At 35.4% G+C, this 22,248-nt stretch overlaps 1 protein-coding gene and 1 long non-coding RNA gene across 7 annotated transcripts; both read left to right on the forward strand.

Moving 5' to 3' along the window:
- Positions 1–6,372: 6,372 nt before the first annotated feature.
- LOC130466847 (uncharacterized) lies at positions 6,373–9,043 on the forward strand. Its single transcript, XR_008926989.1, has 3 exons — positions 6,373–6,566; positions 7,123–7,195; positions 8,539–9,043. It is a non-coding gene; the product is annotated as an uncharacterized lncRNA (long non-coding RNA).
- An 8,738-nt stretch (positions 9,044–17,781) lies between these two features.
- LOC130467794 (uncharacterized) lies at positions 17,782–21,433 on the forward strand. 6 transcript variants are annotated; one of them, XM_056836619.1, is made up of 2 exons: positions 17,782–18,103; positions 20,774–21,433. In XM_056836619.1, the coding sequence occupies exons 1-2, from the start codon at positions 18,027–18,029 to the stop codon at positions 21,027–21,029; spliced, it is 333 nt and encodes a 110-aa protein (XP_056692597.1). In that variant the 5' UTR covers positions 17,782–18,026; the 3' UTR covers positions 21,030–21,433. The 6 variants fall into 6 exon arrangements, 2 of the variants coding, with proteins under 2 accessions (XP_056692597.1, XP_056692598.1); XM_056836620.1 differs by having other exon boundaries at positions 17,783–18,103; positions 20,770–21,433; XR_008927661.1 differs by having other exon boundaries at positions 17,943–20,367; positions 20,770–21,433.
- Positions 21,434–22,248: the final 815 nt, after the last annotated feature.

Genomic DNA, 22,248 nt, shown 5'->3' on the forward strand with positions numbered 1-22,248 from the left:
GTGTTTGTTGCTCGAGATGGTGTCTTTTTGGAGAAGGATCACATTTCCAAAATGACAAGTGGGAGAAAAGTAGACCTCGAAGAAATTCGAGTCGAACAACAAACTCTAGAGAATGCTCAAGATGACATTCAAGATGAAACTCAGAGATCTTTAGAAGAATCTGGTGAGAATCATGGTCAATCTAGAAATGTTACCCCGCGTAGATCGCAAAGATATAGATCTCAACCGGAAAGGTACTTGGGTATTTTGACGAACGAGAGCTATGACGTTCTATTACTTGAAAGTGATGAACCTGCGACTTACAAGCAAGCTATGACGAGCCCTAGCTCCAAGCAATGGCAAGAAGCCATGCAATCTGAATTAGACTCCATGTCTGAAAACCAAGTATGGGATTTGGTCGATTTGCCAGATGGCTACCAAGCCATTGGAAGCAAATGGGTTTTCAAACTGAAAAAGGACAAGGATGGGAAACTTGAAGTTTTCAAAGCTAGATTGGTTGCAAAAGGTTACAGGCAAGTCCACGGTGTGGATTATGATGAAACCTTTTCACCAGTTGCAATGCTAAAGTCTATTCGAATAATGTTAGCAATCGCTGCATATTACGATTACGAAATATGGCAGATGGATGTCAAAACTGCTTTCTTAAACGGCGTTTTAACAGAAACTGTGTTTATGACACAGCCTGAAGGTTTTGAGGATCCAAAGAATGCTAAAAAGGTATGCAAGCTAAAGAAATCAATCTACGGATTGAAGCAGGCATCCAGGAGCTGGAATATACGTTTTGATGAAGCAGTCAGTGACTTTGGTTTCATCAAGAACGCGGACGAATCTTGTGTATACAAGAAGGTCAGTGGGAGCAAAATTGCTTTCCTAGTATTATATGTCGACGACATATTGCTTATCGGAAATGACATTCCTATGTTGAACTCTGTCAAGATTTGGCTTGGGAAATGTTTTTCGATGAAGGATCTAGGAGAAGCACAGTACATATTGGGCATCAAGATTTACAGAGATAGATCTAAAAAGATGATTGGACTTAGTCAAAGCACTTATATCAATAAGGTGCTTGATAGGTTCAAGATGGCGGACTCCAAGCGAGGCTACCTACCCATGTCTCATGGAATGACTCTAAGCAAGACTCAGTGCCCAAAAACACTTGATGAGCGTAGACGAATGAATGGGATTCCATATGCATCATTGATTGGTTCAATAATGTATGCTATGATATGTACACGCCCGGATGTTGCGTACGCACTCAGTGCTACGAGCAGATACCAGTCAGACCCAGGAGAGGCGCATTGGACTGCTGCCAAGAACATTCTGAAGTACCTGAAAAGGCACAAAGATGACTTCCTGGTCTATGGTGGAGATGATGAATTATTTGTTAAAGGCTATACGGACGCAAGTTTCCAAACCGACAAAGATGATTTTAGATCACAGTCTGGGTTTGTCTTCTGCCTCAACGGAGGAGCAGTAAGCTGGAAAAGTGCTAAGCAAAGCACCATTGCGGATTCTACAACTGAAGCGGAGTACATTGCTGCACATGAAGCAGCAAAGGAAGCTATATGGCTAAGGAAGTTCATAGGAGAACTTGGTGTAGTCCCCTCCATTAAAGGACCAATAGCCCTGTATTGTGATAATAACGGAGCTATTGCACAGGCAAAAGAGCCTAGACACCACCAGAGAGTCAAGCATGTACTTCGTAGATTTCACCTTCTACGAGAGTTCGTTGAAAGAAAAGAAGTCGAGATAAGCAAAATTGGAACTGATGACAACATATCAGATCCATTAACTAAACCTCTGCCGCAGGCGAAGCACAACTCGCACACTGCAGCTATGGGAATCAAGCATATTGGAGAATGGCTTTGATGTCTCTGTTTAATGTTTTAAAGTTTTAGAGTTTAAATCTTTGTAAAACATTATTGGTTAATCATTCACAATAAATGAAAGGAATTCATTTTTCCATTTAATTTGTGGTTTATTAAATGATGAGTCCCTTCAACTTGACGATATATTCAAGATAGACTGTCAGGACCAGTCCTGTGACTAAGAAATGTCTATCAAGTGAACTTGAATGTCAAAGGTTGAAAATGGTCCCTAATCGGAGTTTTCTATAAAATTGGACGCATAGAAAACGTTAGACGATTAGAATGCAAGATGACTAGTAGTTCTGTTTCTTGAACTATGTGGACATGGCAATGTCATAATCATTTGCATAGATACTTACTTTGGGAAGACTAGTATCGGACAAGACCTATGAAACTTTACTGTAAGAGATGAAAGTCTGTCATAAGTAAATTTCATTAAATTATTAGACACTAAATCCTCAATACCTGAGTGATTTGAGATTACTTGTTTGAGAACTGGTTGCTTTGACGTTGACCAACCGTCGCACCGTAAAAGGAGGCTATAAAGGCAACGCTCAGGTAATCACCTATCAAACGAAGTCTAATCTCAAGATCGCAAGATTGGGATTGTCCTCCCATAAATCGGGATGAGATGCTTAAAAGTTGTACAAGGCCACTCGGAGAGCTAGAAACTGTGAAATGCATGGCCGTGCTCGGATGAATCATAGGCTATGATTATCTGTTTATTTGATCAGTTGAACTCTGAAACCGAGGAACACCTCTGGACATAATAAGGATGACAACTCTTACCTTATGTTCAAGAGCAAGCATCGAGCGACAAAGGAATTAGGAAATGCACACTTGTCCCTAAGGACAAGTGGGAGACTGAAGGAAATAATGCCCTTGGTCCAAGTATGCATTCTATGTTAAGTCTAATAAATGCGGTTCAGTATTAATTGACAAGTTAATAATTCAGTGAGATCAAGTGAGCTGAATGCCTAGCTAGAGGCCGCTTCAGTTCAAGTGGAATTAATGATATTAATCCACAGCTTACTCTTGACTGAACCCGTAGGGTCACACAAATAGTACGTAAACGGATCAAGTATTTAATAGCATTAGATACTCTATCTATGAATATTCGGAACCGACGGATCTTGGTTTCAGTGGGAGCTAAGATCGTCACAGGCAAGAAATGAATACTCCGGAAACGATGATATTGCCGGAAACGGAAATATGGATCGTATCGGAAATATAAATATTATCCAAGTCGTAGATGTTGCCGGAAACGGAAACATGGTACGTATCGGAAAATATTATCGGAAATGGAAATATTGCCAGAATCGGAAATATTGCCGGAAACGGAAATATTGTCAGAATCGGAAATATTACCGGAATCGGAAAATAATTCCGGAAACGGAAATATTAAATATTTGTTCGAAACGGAAATTAATTCCGGAATCGGAAATATTAAATATTGTTCGTATCGGAAATGAATTCCGGAATCGGAAAATTTAATCGGAAGCGCATCGTACGAATAAGCATCGGACGAGGCCTGCCGGACGAGGCCCAGCACGAAGCCAGGCCATCGCCCAGCAAGCCAAGCGCGCCGCACAAACAGCAAGCCCAGGCCCAGCAGGCTGCGCGCAGCGCGCAGCGCGCACAGCGCGCACAGCACGCGCAGCGCACAGCGCGCACAGCGCGCGCAGCGCGCAGCGCGCGCGGGCGCTGAGTGGGCTGCTGCTCGCGCGCACGCATGAGGCCCATCGTGGCTGTCGTACGTGTGTGTGCAAGTGTTTGTGTTCGTGCACGTTTCCTAAAACATGCAGTGTTCGTTTAATGATTAAATTCCTAATTCTATTTGATAAATTAATTAAATTAGAGTTCTTGTAGGATTCTAGTTTTGATTAATTTGTATCTGAATAGGATTTCGATTCCCTTTCCATACCGCTATAAATATGAGGCTAGGGCTCACAATTTATAACACAAGTTTCAAAGTATTCAAAGTGAGTTTTTTGAGAGAAAATTCAAACACACACCTTGCTCAAATTGCCGAAATTTTCTAGTACCTTAAGGGCGATTCTAGTTGGTCAATCTTAAGGCGGATCCGGACGTGCTGTGGACTATCTACGGAGGGACGACACTTGGAGTCCTAAAGACTTGTTCTTGTTCGGTTCGGGCGCAGCTAGGGAAGGCACGCAACAAAGAGTATGCATCTATTCTATGCTAAATGATTATGTGTAAATAATATGTATTCCTGGGTTTATGGTTTTTCCGCATGATTTATGAATTGTCATATGTATCATAACCTAACATAAGGGACCTAGCATGATAATCCAATTTCTCAAAAATATTATATTTGTTAGGCGTGATAGAACAATCAGATTTAGTTAGTTTAACAGTTCATAAAAAGGACGAGGAAAGCAGTTAAATCATCGAAAAGGGACACATTACGACGCACCCTTGAGAGGTGCGTCACGGTTCTCAGAAAACTAACCACTTTGACTTTGCTATTTCTCCTTTTTATTTAACGAATCTCAAATTATGGGACAGGATACGTTCTGTTCGATTTATGGATCGATTGCGACAGAAACGCGTGAACAATTTCGCAGCGTGAGGCTTAGGCTAAGGGTTGGAGTCAATACTCAGAATATGAATTGTGTGTTGTGTTCTTTTCACGTCGAATTTGGGGTTGTATTTATAGGGAAGAGTTCGTGGAAAGATAGAATTGCAGAGTTCTAATCCACAAAGTATTAGGAAAAAACACGTACCCAGGTATTTTCAGCGCCCAGGCCTGGGCGCCAAAGATTTCGGCGCCCAGAGCCAGGCGTTGAAAATAGGGTCTGGGCTGTTTTCTTAGTCAGATTCAGATTCCTGAAATCCGTAGTGTTTGAGACTTAATCGAGTCTTTTAGTGCGTATCAATTTCATGACGGAATGCGTCTGGGCCCGTTACGAACTCTAGGCTCGTTAGGATTTTAATTAATACGTAACTCTTATTTCCGAATCATATTAGGAATAGGATTCTCACAGTTTTTCTATCTCATTTAGGATTTATGTTGGAGTGCAACACCTAATTCTGATAGGTTTCTATCTTTTATGACTTGCCACTTTTAGAAGCTACCCTTTACGGCAGTTACTATTTTTAGCAGGTTTCCATAAATAGCAGGTTTTTATAAATAGCAGGTTTCGGGGGAATTGAGATTCGTTATTATATAGGAGATGCGTTGTCAAGTGGAGATTTACGTTTTCATCATCGAACCTTCCCTTTCGGGAATGGGGACAAAAGTAGGTGTCTACAGTGAGAAGCACGTGTGACTTTATTTTGCTAATCACACCCAATTTTCCTCCAAAATTCAAGCTTTAAAATCTAAAGTTGAAAAAAAAATCGAAATAAAATCAAGTTTTAAAATTCAAGACTCAGGAAAATTAATGTCTTTAGCCAACGTAAGCCACACGTGTTGCTCACGTGCAAGTCAATGGCAGGAAAAGATCAGTCAATGCCGGAAACTTACGTTAGGTCCTTTCTCGCAAAAAAAATTACTTTAAGGTGTGTTTTCACAAAAAAATTGTATGAGGTCCTTTCTCGCAAAATTTGAGTTATAAAAGGTCATTTTTGGCAAATTTGCCAAAATATTAAGACATTTATGTGATAATATAAAATGAAATATTCTCAATATAAAGAACAAAATAGGACATTCGAAATGGAATACGTACAAAAGAAAAAGGGATGGAAGGAGTATTTATTAACAACAATTAGATGGTACTAACTAGTTAGTGCCCCAGACGGTGTCCCACATAGAAAAAATGGATCAATTAGATTTTTATATAACTCGTTTTTTAATCTAATTTAATTTGTTACATTACAATATATTTTGCTTTGAGTATAACTAATTAGTGATGTGAGATTATTAAAACAAAAAATTTTGCATGCACAAGGTGACAATAAATTTATTGTGCACCAACATAACTTTTATTTTGTTTTCTCTAACTTTTACTCAGTGTTCTCTAACTTTTATATTATTAAAAAAAAAGCTACTAGATAAACATTTTAAATTGTTAAATGATTAATTTTATACATTATTAGTGATTTGAAGAAATATTTTTTTATTAATATGAAAAAATATATTACTAAAAAGTAGATAACTTATACATATATAGATTAACTTTTAAGCATTTTACGTCAACTTTAACTTCGGTGTACAATATTTATCGTACACTCCATGTAAATAAGAATTTGTGTTATTAACAAATTATTTAGATAATATTTCTAATTATATTGACTTAATATAACTTTGAACATATAAGAAACAACAAATGACTTGTGGTATAGTGGTCATCATACGTGACTAACAAAGCGAATGTGGCGAGATGACGTTCTCCGCTTTAGAGTTTTAATAATAGTGTGACTCTCGTTTTCCAATTTTCATATCCAGCTTCAATTAATTTGGGTAGCGCGCTATTTGATCAAACCCACAATTAAATTAGGCGGTAATTGGATTTCAAGAGCCCGCTGCCAAGGAGTTTTTTCAATCAAAAACCTAATATGTATTTCATTCAAATTTCTTTTGAAGAATAAAAGAGGGTTCCTCTTACTGGAACCCATAATTCTATGTCCCTCAACAAACATTTACGATTTCGTCGGTATTTAATTGAGAATATGTTCTTGCAATTGGCGAGCATAAAAATTGGAGTGTTACTACATCTGCCGATCGATCAACAGGTAAAATTAGAATGGATAATAGTTAGTATTATACAGAATCTATTTTATTTTCTTGCTTACTTTCAGTTAGATAATGTCATCACCTCATCATCATTCTTCATTAAGATTTTGTTTCTTTCCATTTTCTGGTTGTAGTTGTTTTACAGGGTAAAAATGATACAGTTGGAGATGAACAAATGCATTATCAAAATGGTTTATTCAGCCTTGTTCATCCCTCTTGGAGACTTGATTCAACTGTTTTTTTCCTGATAATATTCTACATTTATATGTATCATTATTTCTTCAGCAGATTCAAGTATTCAAGTGATTAGATGTTGCATTTTTCCCAATTTCTCTTACAGCTTGTTACTAGATTTAATGATCATTGTCTATTGTTCATTCACTTCCCATTGCAATTATGCAAGTGCTCACAGTTGAGTGAACATCCTTATATGCTGTTTGAACTTCTTGAACCCTTCTACGGCTGGTGTGGTCTTTTTTTATATTAAAAAAAACTTCAGTATGAATCTTGTGTGTTTTAGAGGTTTCCTGATTTTTGCTCATTTTGCAAATATAGATGGAAAGGCTTAAACCGTAGGCAGAAGACACCAGTTGACTTTGTTGAAACAGAGAGGGTCAAGCATGATAAGGTAAAATGTGTTATATGCAAGTAGTCTGAATGGTGTGGGTAAAGTTCATGTAAATTTCATAAGGGGCAACAACAAAAGCCAACCTCAATTAGAAAGAAAAATTATGTTATTATATTTTATAACTTCAAATGTCATTTTTAAACAATTTCGAAGAAAATTAATAAATAAAAAAAAGTGGAAAAACATCAAGGAAATAATCAAAATATGTCACAGGTTATTACTTGAATGACAAAATACAAATCTTGTGAAATGGAAAACTCATTGATAGATTGTTTTTTTAAAAAACACATTAATTATTCAAAGGATAAATAAATTTCTACCAATTATTTTCTAACATGCTTATAATCCACGTTGAAAGGTGGACTACTTGTGATGACTATTTTCTATCAAATAATAGTATGACATTCTTAAGAATTAAAATGGTAATATATATATATATATATATATATATTTTACTAGTGAAAAAATTAACTTTTGGGGGCAATCTAAAATTCACTAATGCTTAAAAAGGCTTTTAGAGGCTACCTAAACTTCAAAAATGCAAAATAGAACATTAAGGGCAATCTAAATTCCGTTATTGTTAACCATGAACTTTTAGGAGTAACATATCACTAGTGCTAACAATGAACTTTTAGGGGAAACATTAATTTGACTAATGCTAAAAAGAACTTCTAGAGGAAATCATAATTTTACTGATACTATAATAAAACTTAAATTTCAATGGTGCTAAAAAAAAAAGGATTTTTGAGGAAAACATTATTTTAATAATGCTAAAAAGTACTTTTTGGGGAAACTAAAATTTACCTGTTGTTAAAAAAAATATAGAGGCAACCATTATTTTCTGATGCTAAGTAAATTTAGAGGCAACCATTATTTTATTAATGCTAAAAAGTACTTTTAGGGGCAACTAAAGTTTAACTAATGCTAAACAAAAGTTATAGAGGCAACCATTATTTTCTGATGCTAAAAAAAATGTTTTAGAGGCAACCATTATTTCATTAATGCGAAAAAGTAATTTTTAGGAACAACGTAAATTTCATTGACGCTAAAAGAAGTTTTAGGGACAACTATTATTTGATTAAGGCTAAAAGGTACTTTTTAAGGGCAAATTAATTTTTTTTGATGCTAAAGATACTTTTAGGGGCAACCATTATTTTATTAATGCTAAAAAATACTTTTAGGAACAGGCTAAATTTCACTGTCCCTAAAAATAACTTTTAGATGCTACCATAATTAACGAATGCTAAAAGACACGTTTAGAGGCCATAAAAAATGAGTTGCTTCATGGTGTTGCCTCTGTATCTAAATTTTCTTGTAGTGACTTTCTCTCTCCTCCTGCTCAGCCGTCGCCGATCAACGCCATCGCCACCATCAGTCTGGTCGGCTCTCCTTGCTCCCGACCGTCACCACCAACAATCTCACGCAATTTTCTCATCATATCCTCCAATCTTTTGCCTCAATTTTCTCTCTCCTATGATTTGCGTTTCAATTATTTCGTAATTACTCCGGGTCTTTGTTTTTCTGGAAGATTGGGTTGTTGGTTGGAGATATTGGTTTTGGTTCATTCCTTGACTTTCCATTTATCTGTTAGTTTCTTCGATCCTATTTATTTTCTGTTTTCGATCTTAGATTTGATTTTAACTGTTTTGTTTCAGTCGTTGTTTATATATAGTTTTTGTTTGATTGTTTGTTTTGGATCTAGAGTTTGTGATATTTTCGATATCATGCAAATTGTTTAGGGATTTTTCATCTAGGATTTTATGCATGCAATCTGTTTATGTATTTGATAATTTTGGCTGTAATTTTCTGTTGTTTGAGTTTTAATTCTGTAGATCTGATTTCTTTGGTTGTTTTTGTTCCATTTAAGTTTTTTGTTATTAATTACATCATTTTTGTACAATTAGAATACTGTTATTCTGTTAAATATAGGAGTAGGAAAAAAAAACATTACTGGAAAAAAGATTAGGATGCTTACAAAAAATCAAATTCTTCAATTTAATTGAAGCTTTTTTCATGAAATTCAGTACTTGAAGAAGGGTTGATGTTGCAATTCTACCAACTAAAAATCTTATATATAGGAACTTATAAATTGATAATTAGCTGGTTGGAGAAAATTTGAAGAATGCCCATTTATATAGAGGTAAACAATCAGAACGTTTGATGAGAAACATTTGTGGAATTGATTTTAGATGTTCATAGACATTGTTAATGGAGAACAAGCTTTGGGGAAAATAAATATTTTCCTGTTTAGAAATATGAGATTAAGAAAATTCTGTATTTTTCCATTGATAATTGGGAGATTAATGGGAATTAGACTGCTTTATTTTAGTAATTTGAAGTAGAATTGTTGGAGAAAATGGAAGAGCAAAGAAGATGGAAGATTGATGATTATGGCGTGAGAAACAACGAGGAAGCTAACTTTACTCATTAGCTATGTTGCTCAGACACGGGTGTCGGTGTCGTATCGGACACGGGTGTCGGAGTATCTGACACTTCGATCCAAATATTTACCGACACTCCGACACGGTCAAAGGAGTATCTTGACTTATTTTTTAGACACGGGTCCCTTATAAAGTGTCGGGTAAAAAATAGACACTTTTTATAAAATATAAAATGGTTATTAAATAAAAACAATTGAAGTTAAAATAAAAAAAAAATTCTATAGACGTTTAAAAATACGATAGAAGATCAGTAAAAGGGTTTAAAAATGGATAAAATTGAACAGTCCTAAAGGTTTTAAAAGTTAAAACAAAATTTAAAAATAAATAAAAATAAATAAAAATCAGAAAAGCTGCAAGTTGAGATTTTTTTTTGGTAAAGATACCACGTGGGTGTTCCCACTTCCCCACAAAACCCACAACCTACTCCGTAGTTATTTATTAAGGGTAAAAGAAAAAAAAAGAACAAAACGGAAAAACTAACGGGAAGAAGAAAGAAGACGCCAAGCCATAGCCATGGCTGATACAAGAAGTGAATAATCGATGAAAACAAGAATAAAAGAGTGCATGTTGGTCGATTTTTCTTCACCAACAAAAGCCCTAATATATTTTTTCTTCTCCCGCCTTCCCCGACCTCTAATTGCTAGATCTAGGGTTTTGAAATTTTTTACTCTTTTCTTCTCTCCACCCGATTCCGACACTGCATTCCGGACTCTTTTTCGACACCGGTGTCGACACCTCCCCGGACACGTGTCGAGTGTCGTGTCGCGGGTCGGGTCGTGTCGACACCGACACACGCCGTCAGACGAAGTGTCGGAGTAACGTAGCTTTTTGTTATATCTGATTTAGATGAACCCTTCTTATTGTACAAAATGAATTTCTATGCGATTGAATAGTACTCAGCTCAACATCTAGGCCCCTAAAGTAGATGCGTAGACAACTTTAATCATTACTCGTTAGCAATATATCTGTTCCTACAAATAGTTTGAAACTTTGGAAGTAACATCTCAAGTACAATAACGGCAAGCAATAAATTATAAGGCAAATTAATAAAGATATTATTATTATTAAACATTGCCTTATAATTTATAGGTCAGTTAAGAAGTGTAAGTCCTCGATTTGCTTTTGGGATAGGCATTGCCAACATCTTTGCTATGTTCCTCACAATATTCAACTGGTTACCTTGCGAATCTGCATTAACAACAAATACATCGAAAAGCTCTGGATAAATCTTACTATGCAAATCGACTGACATACCATTTGTGCTGAAGCTTAAACTTGAACCACTTATTCTTTTACACCAGTTCAGAATATCCCTCAGCGAGAACCTTCAAGAGGAATGGTTTGCAAGTATAGACGAAAAATAAATAATAAACAAGGCAAAATAAATACAATAGTAAGAAAGTACAAAATGTGCCTTTATGCAAAGTCATTGTCTTCATTACACCAAAATGTTAATGGTGTAGCATTTTTCTTTATGCTAAAGACATGCCAGTTTCTTTGCTACTAACGTAGTTTTACCACATGTTTACATAATATACTTCAGAAGATCGTAGTAAAGCTACATCTAAATTTGAACTTATATGAACTTATTTTTGTTGAAATAAGTTAAAATACATTGAAAGTTGAAACAAACATACCCTTAACCTTTTTAGCTAAGCTTACTCCCTATACATAACTCTCATTACCAACACATGATTAATTATTCATACCAATAGGATAGCCTACATGGGATTTGAACCCATATCTTTTTTGTATTTGCACAATGCTCTACCAATTGAGCTAGTAGGATGATAAAATTAAGGATTGGGCAAAAAACAAGTGACATTAGAAACTTTAAAGTGTTATGGATTATATAGATATATCTACTACTTGTTTGAAATTATGAGGAGTGAACTTTAAATTTCTCTCTGATCGTCATGAAATAATGATTGCCTCAAGATAAGGCAATCCTTAGAAGATGTTCAGGCCACCAGTTTCAATACATAAGATAAACATTAGGCTAAAAATAAGGAAAATGAATACGAATTAAAAATAGATATCCAAACCTACTATTTTGCAGCATGTTCCCTAAGGACATTATCTATTCCCTTGATAACTTCATGGGCCTCCTCAGAATATTTGCCACAGAGCAAATCAGAAATTTCACTTGCTGGGACATTTCCAACACACTTTATCCAATTGACTATTCTAAAAGCTTGAAACAACATTTGTGGACCACATAACATATTCAGATATGATAATATACTCATGTGAAAACTGAAAAGTAAGGAAGACTAATCCAGTCAAAATTAACAAATATGTTCAATACCCTCACACATCATCAACTTTTCTAGGAGATTGATTTGGAATAAGTATCATCACATCATCCGCTTCATGTGCTTCAGTGGCCAACAGTAATATTGATCTAGCATTTCTATCTGGTTACAGCCAGACAATGGCCCTGTTTGGTTGTAAGAGGTTTGATGAGCTTTTAGCGGTTTGGACACTATTAGAGGTTTGACTAGCTCAAACCGCTAATTTGAGTGTTTGGTTGTAAGCGGTTTCAAATAGCTTTTTCACCCAGAAACGCTAATTTAGAAAATGCTGGTGAGAGCAGCGTTTTCATTTAGCAGTTCCACATTTGAGATGTGAAATTACCTGATTACCCCAACGTTGAGTATCACCTCTACCCATTCCTCTCCCTTCACCATTGTTATCCTGTTAACTTTTCCCTCATTACCCATTCAGTCTCCTAATTCAACATCCCATCCATTTCTTATTAAAAAAATACGGGAGTATTTTTTCCAACATTAATCTTTATTTCCTCCATCACAATTCAAAGCGTTTTTCTTGTCTAAAAATGAAGGGAATTTCTCGATTTCTCCATCTTCTTCATCTTCGATTTTTTATAATTTTGGATTAGAAATTTACAAGCATGCATGTCTTAACTGAGAGACTCAAAACGTGCGCAAGATCTTGATTGGTCTTGGTATCTTCACCGCATCAATGAATTGAAGAGAAATTAGAAGAACACATTTGAAAGTGATGTAAGATCAGATCTCATGATCGAGATTTAGATTGAATAACTGTTAATTTTCATGAGTTTTTTTTTTTGGGTATGAAAATGCCGAAGGTAGACTGGTAATTTGTGAAATGGTGGTATTTGAGGTTTGATTTAGTTGGTTAGGGAGGTACTAAGCAGAGATGAAAAGAAAGAGTTGAAAGGAAAATGAACGGTGGTGGGTACTGGGTAGAATGAGATGTGTCATGTGTAGGTAAATAGATTTGTATATTTTTTTTAATCTTTAAATGCTTTGGATAATTAAGGATGAGCATCATGCTAAAAAATAAATTTAAACTAATTTTTTTTATCTTTTTATCTCAAAGCATTCAAACTGTTTTATACTTGTTGTATTATGTATATTTTAATATATTATAATTTCAAATACCCGTGATTTTGTTGCCTTTTGCGTTTGATGAGTTACTCCTTATCAAATGAATTCAACTTATACATTTAATTATTGATTAAAAAAATATTGCTAAAATTAATTGTAATAATGTTCTTTTTGGTCATTTTATGCAATTGATCAGCTAACAGCTAACCGCTATTTGCCAAACACTTTTGTTTAACCAGCTAATACAAACCTCTAGTCAAACCATCTAATACAAACCGCTAGTCAGACCATCTAATACAAACCGCTACAGCTAACCGCTAACCACTGTTTGCCAAACAGGGCCAATATCATCTCTTCATAGACAGATTGAACCTGAAGTACTTCAAACCATCAGTATATAATTCACATAATTTAATATGCTTTCCAGTTCATATACTGTATCTTGTTTCTAGACTTCTAGTACAGTACCAAGTCACATATTACCAATTGCAATGTGGTAATCTCGAAATATATATGCTTCCTCAGCTTCACTAAAATAACAATACTTTCTAGTTATACATGATTTAAAATAATACCTACATTTTTCTTATTGAGACAGAAAGAGTAGTATGTATATACTCGTAGTAATCTTGTTCTCGTAACTATCTAACAAATTATCTTATGGCCTATGCGCGTCTTCAAAAGTCACATTTGCCCCCTTTCTTTGGGGGGTAAAGGCCATGTAAGTTACATGATGTAAATGGCTAACTGCGGTGAGATGTGAACATGTGATGCAAACATTTTGTGAAAATTTGCACAAACCAATTAAGCATAATACTCCAATATAATTAGTGTAATGTGTTACATGCTTAATTTATCCGTATCCATAATTATTAAATACTTATAATAAACCTAAATTAATCAATTACTATTGTAAGGAAACGAAACAAGCTGAGTCTTAGCACGAACTCCAAACCCCAGTTCTCATAAAAGAACTCAAATTGAGCTCGAGCTATCAAGACTTGGAAAACTTCAACTGAGCCGTAGCTTGAGCTAAAGCTTGCAGAGGAAGCCTTGCTCGGACATCTAGGACTCAGCCAGCTTGCATACATCCCTAAAAGGGAAAGGTTAGGTGTGTGACGCCCTTTCATTAGCAATTGACACAAAACTACCCAGCAGGCCATCATATAGTCTAGCTTTTTGTTGTGACCACAAATCACAAGAAGTCGACCTGTTGGCGCACCCAGGTTAGCATCATATAAGACATTTCCAAGAGCTCATGCAGTAGCCTCAATAGGCTCGATGCCTTCCCCTCCTCCCATTAACAAAACAGCAGGAAGATGCTTATCCATTCCAAGTTCCTTACGTAACTCATGACGAGGAAATAATAAAATATATATTAGAAATACGACTGATACGAGAAACAGATACGCCAACAAAAAGGGGAAAAATATACACACAAAAGGTGGGGAAAAAATTCCAATAAAAGTATTGAATAAGCAGTAAGCAAAGTATTGACTATTAATATTACAATGTCACCAAAATTATACTTGTAAGAGAAAAGCCAATATTAACCAACATAAATGGAAAACATGAGTACACATCAGAGCCAGCTTACATGTCACGGAAAAGATATAGATTCGTCCATAATCACATCACAATTACCAACAAATTACAAGCACGATAAAGTGGACAAGAGCCCAAGTACAATTCTTCATTATAGTCTGAGACCAGATATACTAAAAATATGTCAGGTAGGGTTGTCTAGCTTGCTAACACGGCTGGTCCATTTCGATAAAAGTTCTCAAATTCTAGAACAGGCACAGAATCTCAGCAAGAGTAAGTCTAATATTCTCTTTATTGTTCAATATAAACATCATTAGTGGATCAATTATATCTTTTAGTCAATTCCATCTAGCCCAAAGTATGAGGCGATAGAACCCTTTATCTAAAGTCAGAGAGCAACAAGTCACGAATATATGAGATTACGGAAAGAGGGTGTATAAATAGTAGACTTGCACTAAGGAGAATGATCTAGATGGAATATGCAGTATTAGGCAGTATCCAACCACATATAACAATATATGCATCTAAGGAGGCAAATAATTCACTCTTCGAGGCAAATTCAAAAGGCTATATAAATCAGCAATTACTTTTGTCCATAAAAAATAGATGACTGGCATGAATAAAGAAAAACCCAATCAAAAGTAGATGACTGATCTTAAAGAATTGTCAACCAAAAATCTGCTAAATTATGAACTGCAATCAACACAATCACATACAAAATTATTAAGCACCGAAAAATAATAATTATAAGAAGGGGACAAGAAGATTAAGAAAATAGTAGGATAGAAAAGTTAAGAAAAAAGGAAGAGCACATACATATAACTCTGTAATCTTGAAAATAGAGAGGATTTGAGCCATGGGAAAAACTCTCACCTTAAGCTCGCATACTTCCCTAGTATTTCTCACCCTGAAGCTTGAGCCATGGACATGCATGATTCTCCTCTAGACATTAAATGACCCTCAATAACCCAAATAAATTTTAAAAAATAAATTGTAAGAAAAGTAGTAAACAATAATATTATTGCATTTTCCTGGTAAAAAAAAAAAAAGAAACAGGTGATTGCTGGAGTATACTGGATTACTGTAATATTGCATAGTGAACGCGTATCCAACCTAAATCGCGAAAAAATTACATATATAATCAATAAACCACAAATATAATTCAAAAGACATTTTATGACAACAATAAATGAAAAAGGAATTTTGATGTTACTATAATATGAGCATAGGTGAATACGGCAGGAGGTAGAATTCAGGGGCTACCATTTGTTTATGCAAACCCAAAAGTGCAGAAAAAATTAGGACCAAATACAATGGAGGAAGACAATTGAGTAAATTTAGTTGAATAATTTGAGATCAGAGAAACTACGCGAAATCGAGAAAGACTATGGTCGGTACCTGGCAATGTTTTGGGGAGATGATCGGCAAGAGTGATTACACATCAAGAAAAAAAATATCAGCCAACATTTGTTTTCAGCAAGAATTCATTTCAAAGTGTCCAAACCTTCTACTATCACATCTAGACCTTGATCCTAACAAAATAAGAAAATCACCATAAAGCAAGGAAGGCATCACGAGTAACATGCAAAAAGGAAGTAAAAGAACATAAATTCCCACAGAATGTTCAGAAATGCACAAATTCACCTGCTGCTTAATTTTTCTCATTTCATACTCTTGTTTAAATTGGCTAGACTGTTCTATCTCCTGTATATACTCATCATCAAATCTTCCATCTAGCATTAACAGGGAACAAAACACAAAAGTTATAATTATACCAACACTTCCAGTCTTTCACACATCAACCTTAAAATTGATGAAAACCGATTTATTCTCCAAAATGTCACTACAACACACACCTGAATAAAATGGCCAGAGAACACAATGGATTTACTAACAAACAAAATACAATGGATTTCACCATTCAATCCGAAATGACTAATCAGGTCACAACTCAAAAGCAGTAAGATTTATGTCAAAATACCAGGTTTAAAAAATGCAAGACCAAACGGCCAGAGAACACAATGGATTTACTAACAAACAAAATACACCATTCAATCCGAAATGACTAATCAGGTCACAACTCAAAGCAGTAAGATTTATGTCAAAATACCAGGCCAACCTACAAATAAGATAACACATATCTTCCTCTTTCTATTTAAGATTTTAAATGCAATCATGAATATCATTATTTTAAATGCAATCATGAATATCATTATGTCAGACTTATTCGACCGTATCGACCAGTAGCAACTGCTGACATTTCAGAGCTTCATATTAATACAATCTGGCAAAATTAGGGAAATTTGGGCACAAATCAGTTAAATGTTGAAGTAAAATCAAGTTCAGTTGTATCACAAAACATAATTGAGAATAATAACACACCCTTTTTTGAGTTAATCGCTGCAAATTGGGCACTTCTTCAAATAATCGACCTTTAATTCGACGAATCTCAGCATTCAACGCCACAACCGATGCCCTATTCATCTCATTTGCTGCCGCTTCAGCTTTCTGCATAAATATTTCCCCGATTCAACAATAATTAATACAATATAGAGGAACCTTAAATTAACAAAAATATGAGAGAGGGGGAGGCCTGGTGGGCGATAACCCTAATTCAACAATTAAAATCGAGAAATAAAACCAAAATTGAAAAAACCAGAGAAGAGATGATCATACCAGGGAGAAAGAGGACGAAGAGACAGTGAGGAGAGAGGAAGGAAATTTCAATCGCCGTTCATATGAAGAGAGAAACCTTGTTGCCAGTTGTATGAGTAGAGTGAAAACGGCGATAATACATGATAGGATCATAGGAGGGAGAAGAAGGGGGCGAAAGAGATGGAGAAGGGAGAGTTCAGAATTGATGGGGTGAGCTCAGAGAAAACAAAGGCAGTAGACTAAGGCATGTGGCGAAATCTGAGATATTAGGGAAAAATAGTAGTAACGTAAATATGAAGGGAAATAAGGGTAAATTAGTCTTTTAACCACTACAAGAAAAAGGTGTAAATATTGACCCAAGTACATCGACGATTTTAAAGAGGGTCGATGTGAATTTTGTACACGAAAACAAATAATGCAAATACCAACGCTTTTAAGCGACAAAGTAAATACCAACCATTAATAGAGTCGAAATTTACCCACATAAACACGGTTTGACATACGTGTCATATTGCCCGCTAGTTGACATTTTCAAACACTCTTGAAATATTTCAAAACTGCTTTTCTCATCCTGGAAACACTCAACCACTCTTATCTCAACCGACTCACCCATGTTCCCTCACTATTTTCAACAAAATCCTAGATTATCATAAAAAAAAATCGATATGCTCTACCCAATTATCCTTATGTGTTTCGCATATGAAGGGGATTGTAATTTTGCAGATTTGATTTCATAATTTCACCACCTGCATTGCTCTCGCGTTTTTCTTCATACTATCTAGGGTTTGCTCGATTGAGCTCGAAAGTTCAGCTTCAATGGGCGGCGGAAAGAGAAGAAGGCATGATGTTGGAGCTGTGCACTCTAATGGCAGATTCAAGAAGCCTCAAGCAAGGTTTGTTCTTATTTTTCTCTTTCTTTCTCAGTATCACTACAAGAAATTTAGACTTTCGTGGCACTTATTTCCCGGCGATTCCACAATCCTTAGCGTAGTGTATATGATCCTCTGAAAAACAATTGGAAATGAACGCGATTGAAAATCGACATAAAGAAAAAGATAATCGATACAGAAGGGGAAAAAAACGAGCGCCTTATTTTCATTTAAGTTCTCTTTCACTTCTCGCTGAACTTTTTAGTCTACCGTTTCGGTGTCGCCTCACTCGCCCATATCCTCTTTTCCAGTTTAAACTTTTAGCCTTTTAGGGTTTGCAGTTGAAAGTGGAGAACGTGAAATCGGCAATAGAATAGCACATAATCAAATAGCAAATCTTGTTCAGAAGTTGTCCGCTGAGCTTCATTCTGGTTTCGCACGTACTTGCGAAAATTTTATGGGTTTCTTCCACGCCATTGATTGGAAGATATCCTTCTCGATCTTCAATTTCATTGAGTTTCCTTTAAATTTATATGATCATTGTATTATTGGTGATTTAGGAGGCATGAAATAAATCGATTAATTTTAATTAGGTTCATTTTTACTGGGGTTATTACTTGATTCGTCTTTACCTTGGTAAAATACAACCTAAGATCTGAATTTTTTTTATGCTTGATATCGTACATATGATTTATTTTATTTGTTCAATTACAAATTGTTGATGATAATTGCAGCTTGAGATTCGTAGGAGAAACTTTGGGTATTTTACCCCTAATCTTGTTTGATGAGTTCTGAATTTATACATTCTACATCAATTTATAAACATTACGGAGTAATACAGTAATTACGAATTCATGAAATAAGAGGGGGTGGTCTAAAATCACTTTATGAATATGTTTCTCCTTCCGTTGGATTTTTTTTACCACTATATAAGTATATAAAGTGTTTTTTCCCTTTGTAGTTCTACATTTAGCCAAATTTGTACTGGTTCATTTTTATGTTATTTATGCGAAGCTCTACTACTATTTTCAGCTACTGGATGAACCTCGTACTTAGTTGACAATTGTAATTACGGTTAATAATCAGAATCTTGCAATAAAGGTTAATATTTTCACTTTTTTAGCAACTATTCACAACTTACATATGCTTAAAGTTCTGCATTTTAATTATTACAGATTATTATAAAAGGTATGATATTCTTGTAAGTATATAGCTAGATAGATTAATGCATAACCAGCCTGATACATATGTTGTTAATGGTGTGAGCTGCGCATGGATCATTTTCATCAATAGATAATTTTGTCAATGTGTGATTAGTATTCTTTTTATTTCCTTAGTATGATGTGTATCTTCCATCTTACTCCTATTATCTATTTCATGTTCATTTTGGTGAGGAATTGTGTAAACTCTTTTTGAACTTTTATTTCTTTAAGCTACTCTTATAATTGGGAGTTTGGACATTGTACTAATCTGCGAACCATTTACAAAAACTCCAAACTCACCATTTCCCCTTCTTTGTGTGTGTGAAAATTTGTGGGTTTCTAGTTTGAGAATCTACTTGATGACTGATCAAAGCATTAGCCTTCATTTGAGCATTTTGTCTTCCATTATTGAGGAGACTTGAGAATACCTTATTTGCGTTCATAGGCATGACTTTTCTATGCAGAGACTTTGTGTATAGACCTGGATTTGATGTGTTTTCCTATTTACTATTTCGTATGATTTATCAATTTCTTTTATCAATGCCATCCAAATTTGTGATATGTTACCTGTACTTCAGAAAAATGATTTTAATGGTTGTGTAAATGTCAGAGTACTTTAGATTGATTTTGCTAATATAAGTCCGCATCTTTCCATCTTTTACCTACAAACAGAACTAATCAGTTCTTGTCCGTATACTGTCAAAATAGCATAAAGTGCCATGATCAGTTGTTTTAGGGAAACTAGTAGTCTACTAGGTACTATAGTTTTATTCTTCTTTGGTCCAGAATTTATTTTGTTCTGCACTTCCTGATTTGTTATTACGCTTTTGTTTTAAGTTGTATCAGGATAATCTATGACACTATAAGTTCAGAGTAAAGGCTTACTGATTCAAAAACTAAACTTTCTTGTTTTGTGGCAAACTGCTTTAGATGCTACGCGCGATTATTGACCTACATATTTCCAGTGTTTTGAGGAAATATATGGTTTGGCAGATAGGATTGGTCTGAGAGTTCCAGATATCGTTGGATTTGTTGATAATTTGAATAGTGCTTGGTTTCTATTAAAGGAGACCCAAAACATATCAGGTACATATACATTACTTGAATGGTGCCTTCATCATATATACACACGGATTTGTTGATAATTAGAAAAGTGTTTTGTTTCTAATTAAAAGGGACCCAAAACAAATCTAGTACATAAACATTATTGGAATGGTGCCTTCATACAGACACACACACACACACATAGAAAACATGGATTTGTGAATGCATTATTTTCAAGATCGCTATTGCTATAAGCCTATATGCAACGAATTAGTCAATATTTCACAAATCAGTGAATCACCAATATTTGTGTGTTCGATTATATTTTGATGATACACATTTATGACAATACCTGGTTTGTAAACCTCTCGTTACTAATGTGGTGTTCCAACATTTTCGCTACTTTTTGGTACTTACAGTTGCGTCTGCTAATGATTTCACTAGCTAGCCACTATAATGGGGGTACAGTGCTCCCACGGATGGATAGAGTTGCGTCTGCTAATGATTTCAAGGGTATTATCACGCGATACTATTCTGCCACTGAGTTCAGTTCTATGCGGCAGTACTCTGTAAAGGCAGTTTATCAAAAGATGACACCAGGCCAACACAGAGTTCCTTGGGATAACATCATTTGGTGCAGGTTAGCAGTGCCAAAGCACAAAATTTATCAGTTAGTTAAGTGTGCTGAACAGGCTGAAAACTAGAGACGAGTTGTTCAAGTTTGGAGTTTCTGGTGAGCTAGTTTGTCCCATGTGTGCAGTTGAGAATGAGACCCACGAGCATACGTTTTTCTGTACAGTAGGCAATGTTGGACAACGATCAAATCTTGGTGTGCAATAACAACTAAATGCAGTTACATCAAGGGAATAGTTAGATGGATTGCCAGGTGCAAGGTAAGTAAATTTGAAGAGTGTATTTTCTACAATTCTTTGTTCTAGCATCTATCATATTTGGATTGAGAGGAACAATTCAGTTTGGAATCAACAGCTGCTTATGCCTCAAATTTTGATTTCTCAGATTCAAAGCGTTGTTAGAAACAGAATCATAAATGTAATGCCTAAGAAAGTTAGTGCTAGTGATTTGAGTTGGTTTGATAACCTGATGTAAATTGTAGATTTAAAAAATTTCAACATCATAAAGCTCGTGAAAGACAAAAGCAGAAACGCAGCAGCCTTGGCCTTTGTCACAATCCTAGAACACCTACGGCTGCTACTACTCAAGTTGACTCCTCAATTACCTTAACTCTAGATACTAAGGTATGTATACATGTGTAGACGCCTACTTTTGTCGTCCCCATTCCCGAAAGGGAAGGTTCGATGATGAGAACATAAATCTCCACTTGGCAACGCATCTCCTATAAAATAACGAATCTCGATCACCCTTTTCATTTCACCTGAACCTGCTATTTATAGAAACCTGTTAAAAATAGAAACTGCCATAATAGGTAGTTGTTAAAAGTGGAAAGTCATAAAAGATAGAAACCTGTCAGAATTAGGTGTTGCATTCCAACATAAATCCTAAAAGAGATAGAATTTGCAAGAGGAATCATATTCCTAGTATAATTCGAAAATAAGAGTTACGTATTGATTAAAATCCTAACGAACCTAGAGTTTGTAACGGGCCCAGACGCATTCCGTCATAAAGTTAATACGCACTAAAAGACTCGGATAAATCTCAAACACTCCGGATTCTAAGAGTCCAAATCTGACAAAGAACTCGGCCCAAACATCATTTTCAACGCCCAGCCCTGGGCGCTGAAATTGCCTGGATCCCATTTTCAATGCCCAGAGCTGGGCGCCGAAATCTTTAACGTCCAGCCCTGGGCGCTGAAATTACCTGGGTACGTGTTCTCTCCTAATTCTTCTTGGATTAGAGCTCTAAAATTCTATCTTTTCACGAACTCTTTTCTATAAATACAGCCCC

The sequence above is a fragment of the Spinacia oleracea genome, chromosome 2, assembly GCF_020520425.1.
Source record: "Spinacia oleracea cultivar Varoflay chromosome 2, BTI_SOV_V1, whole genome shotgun sequence".
Taxonomy (NCBI): domain Eukaryota; kingdom Viridiplantae; phylum Streptophyta; class Magnoliopsida; order Caryophyllales; family Amaranthaceae; genus Spinacia; species Spinacia oleracea.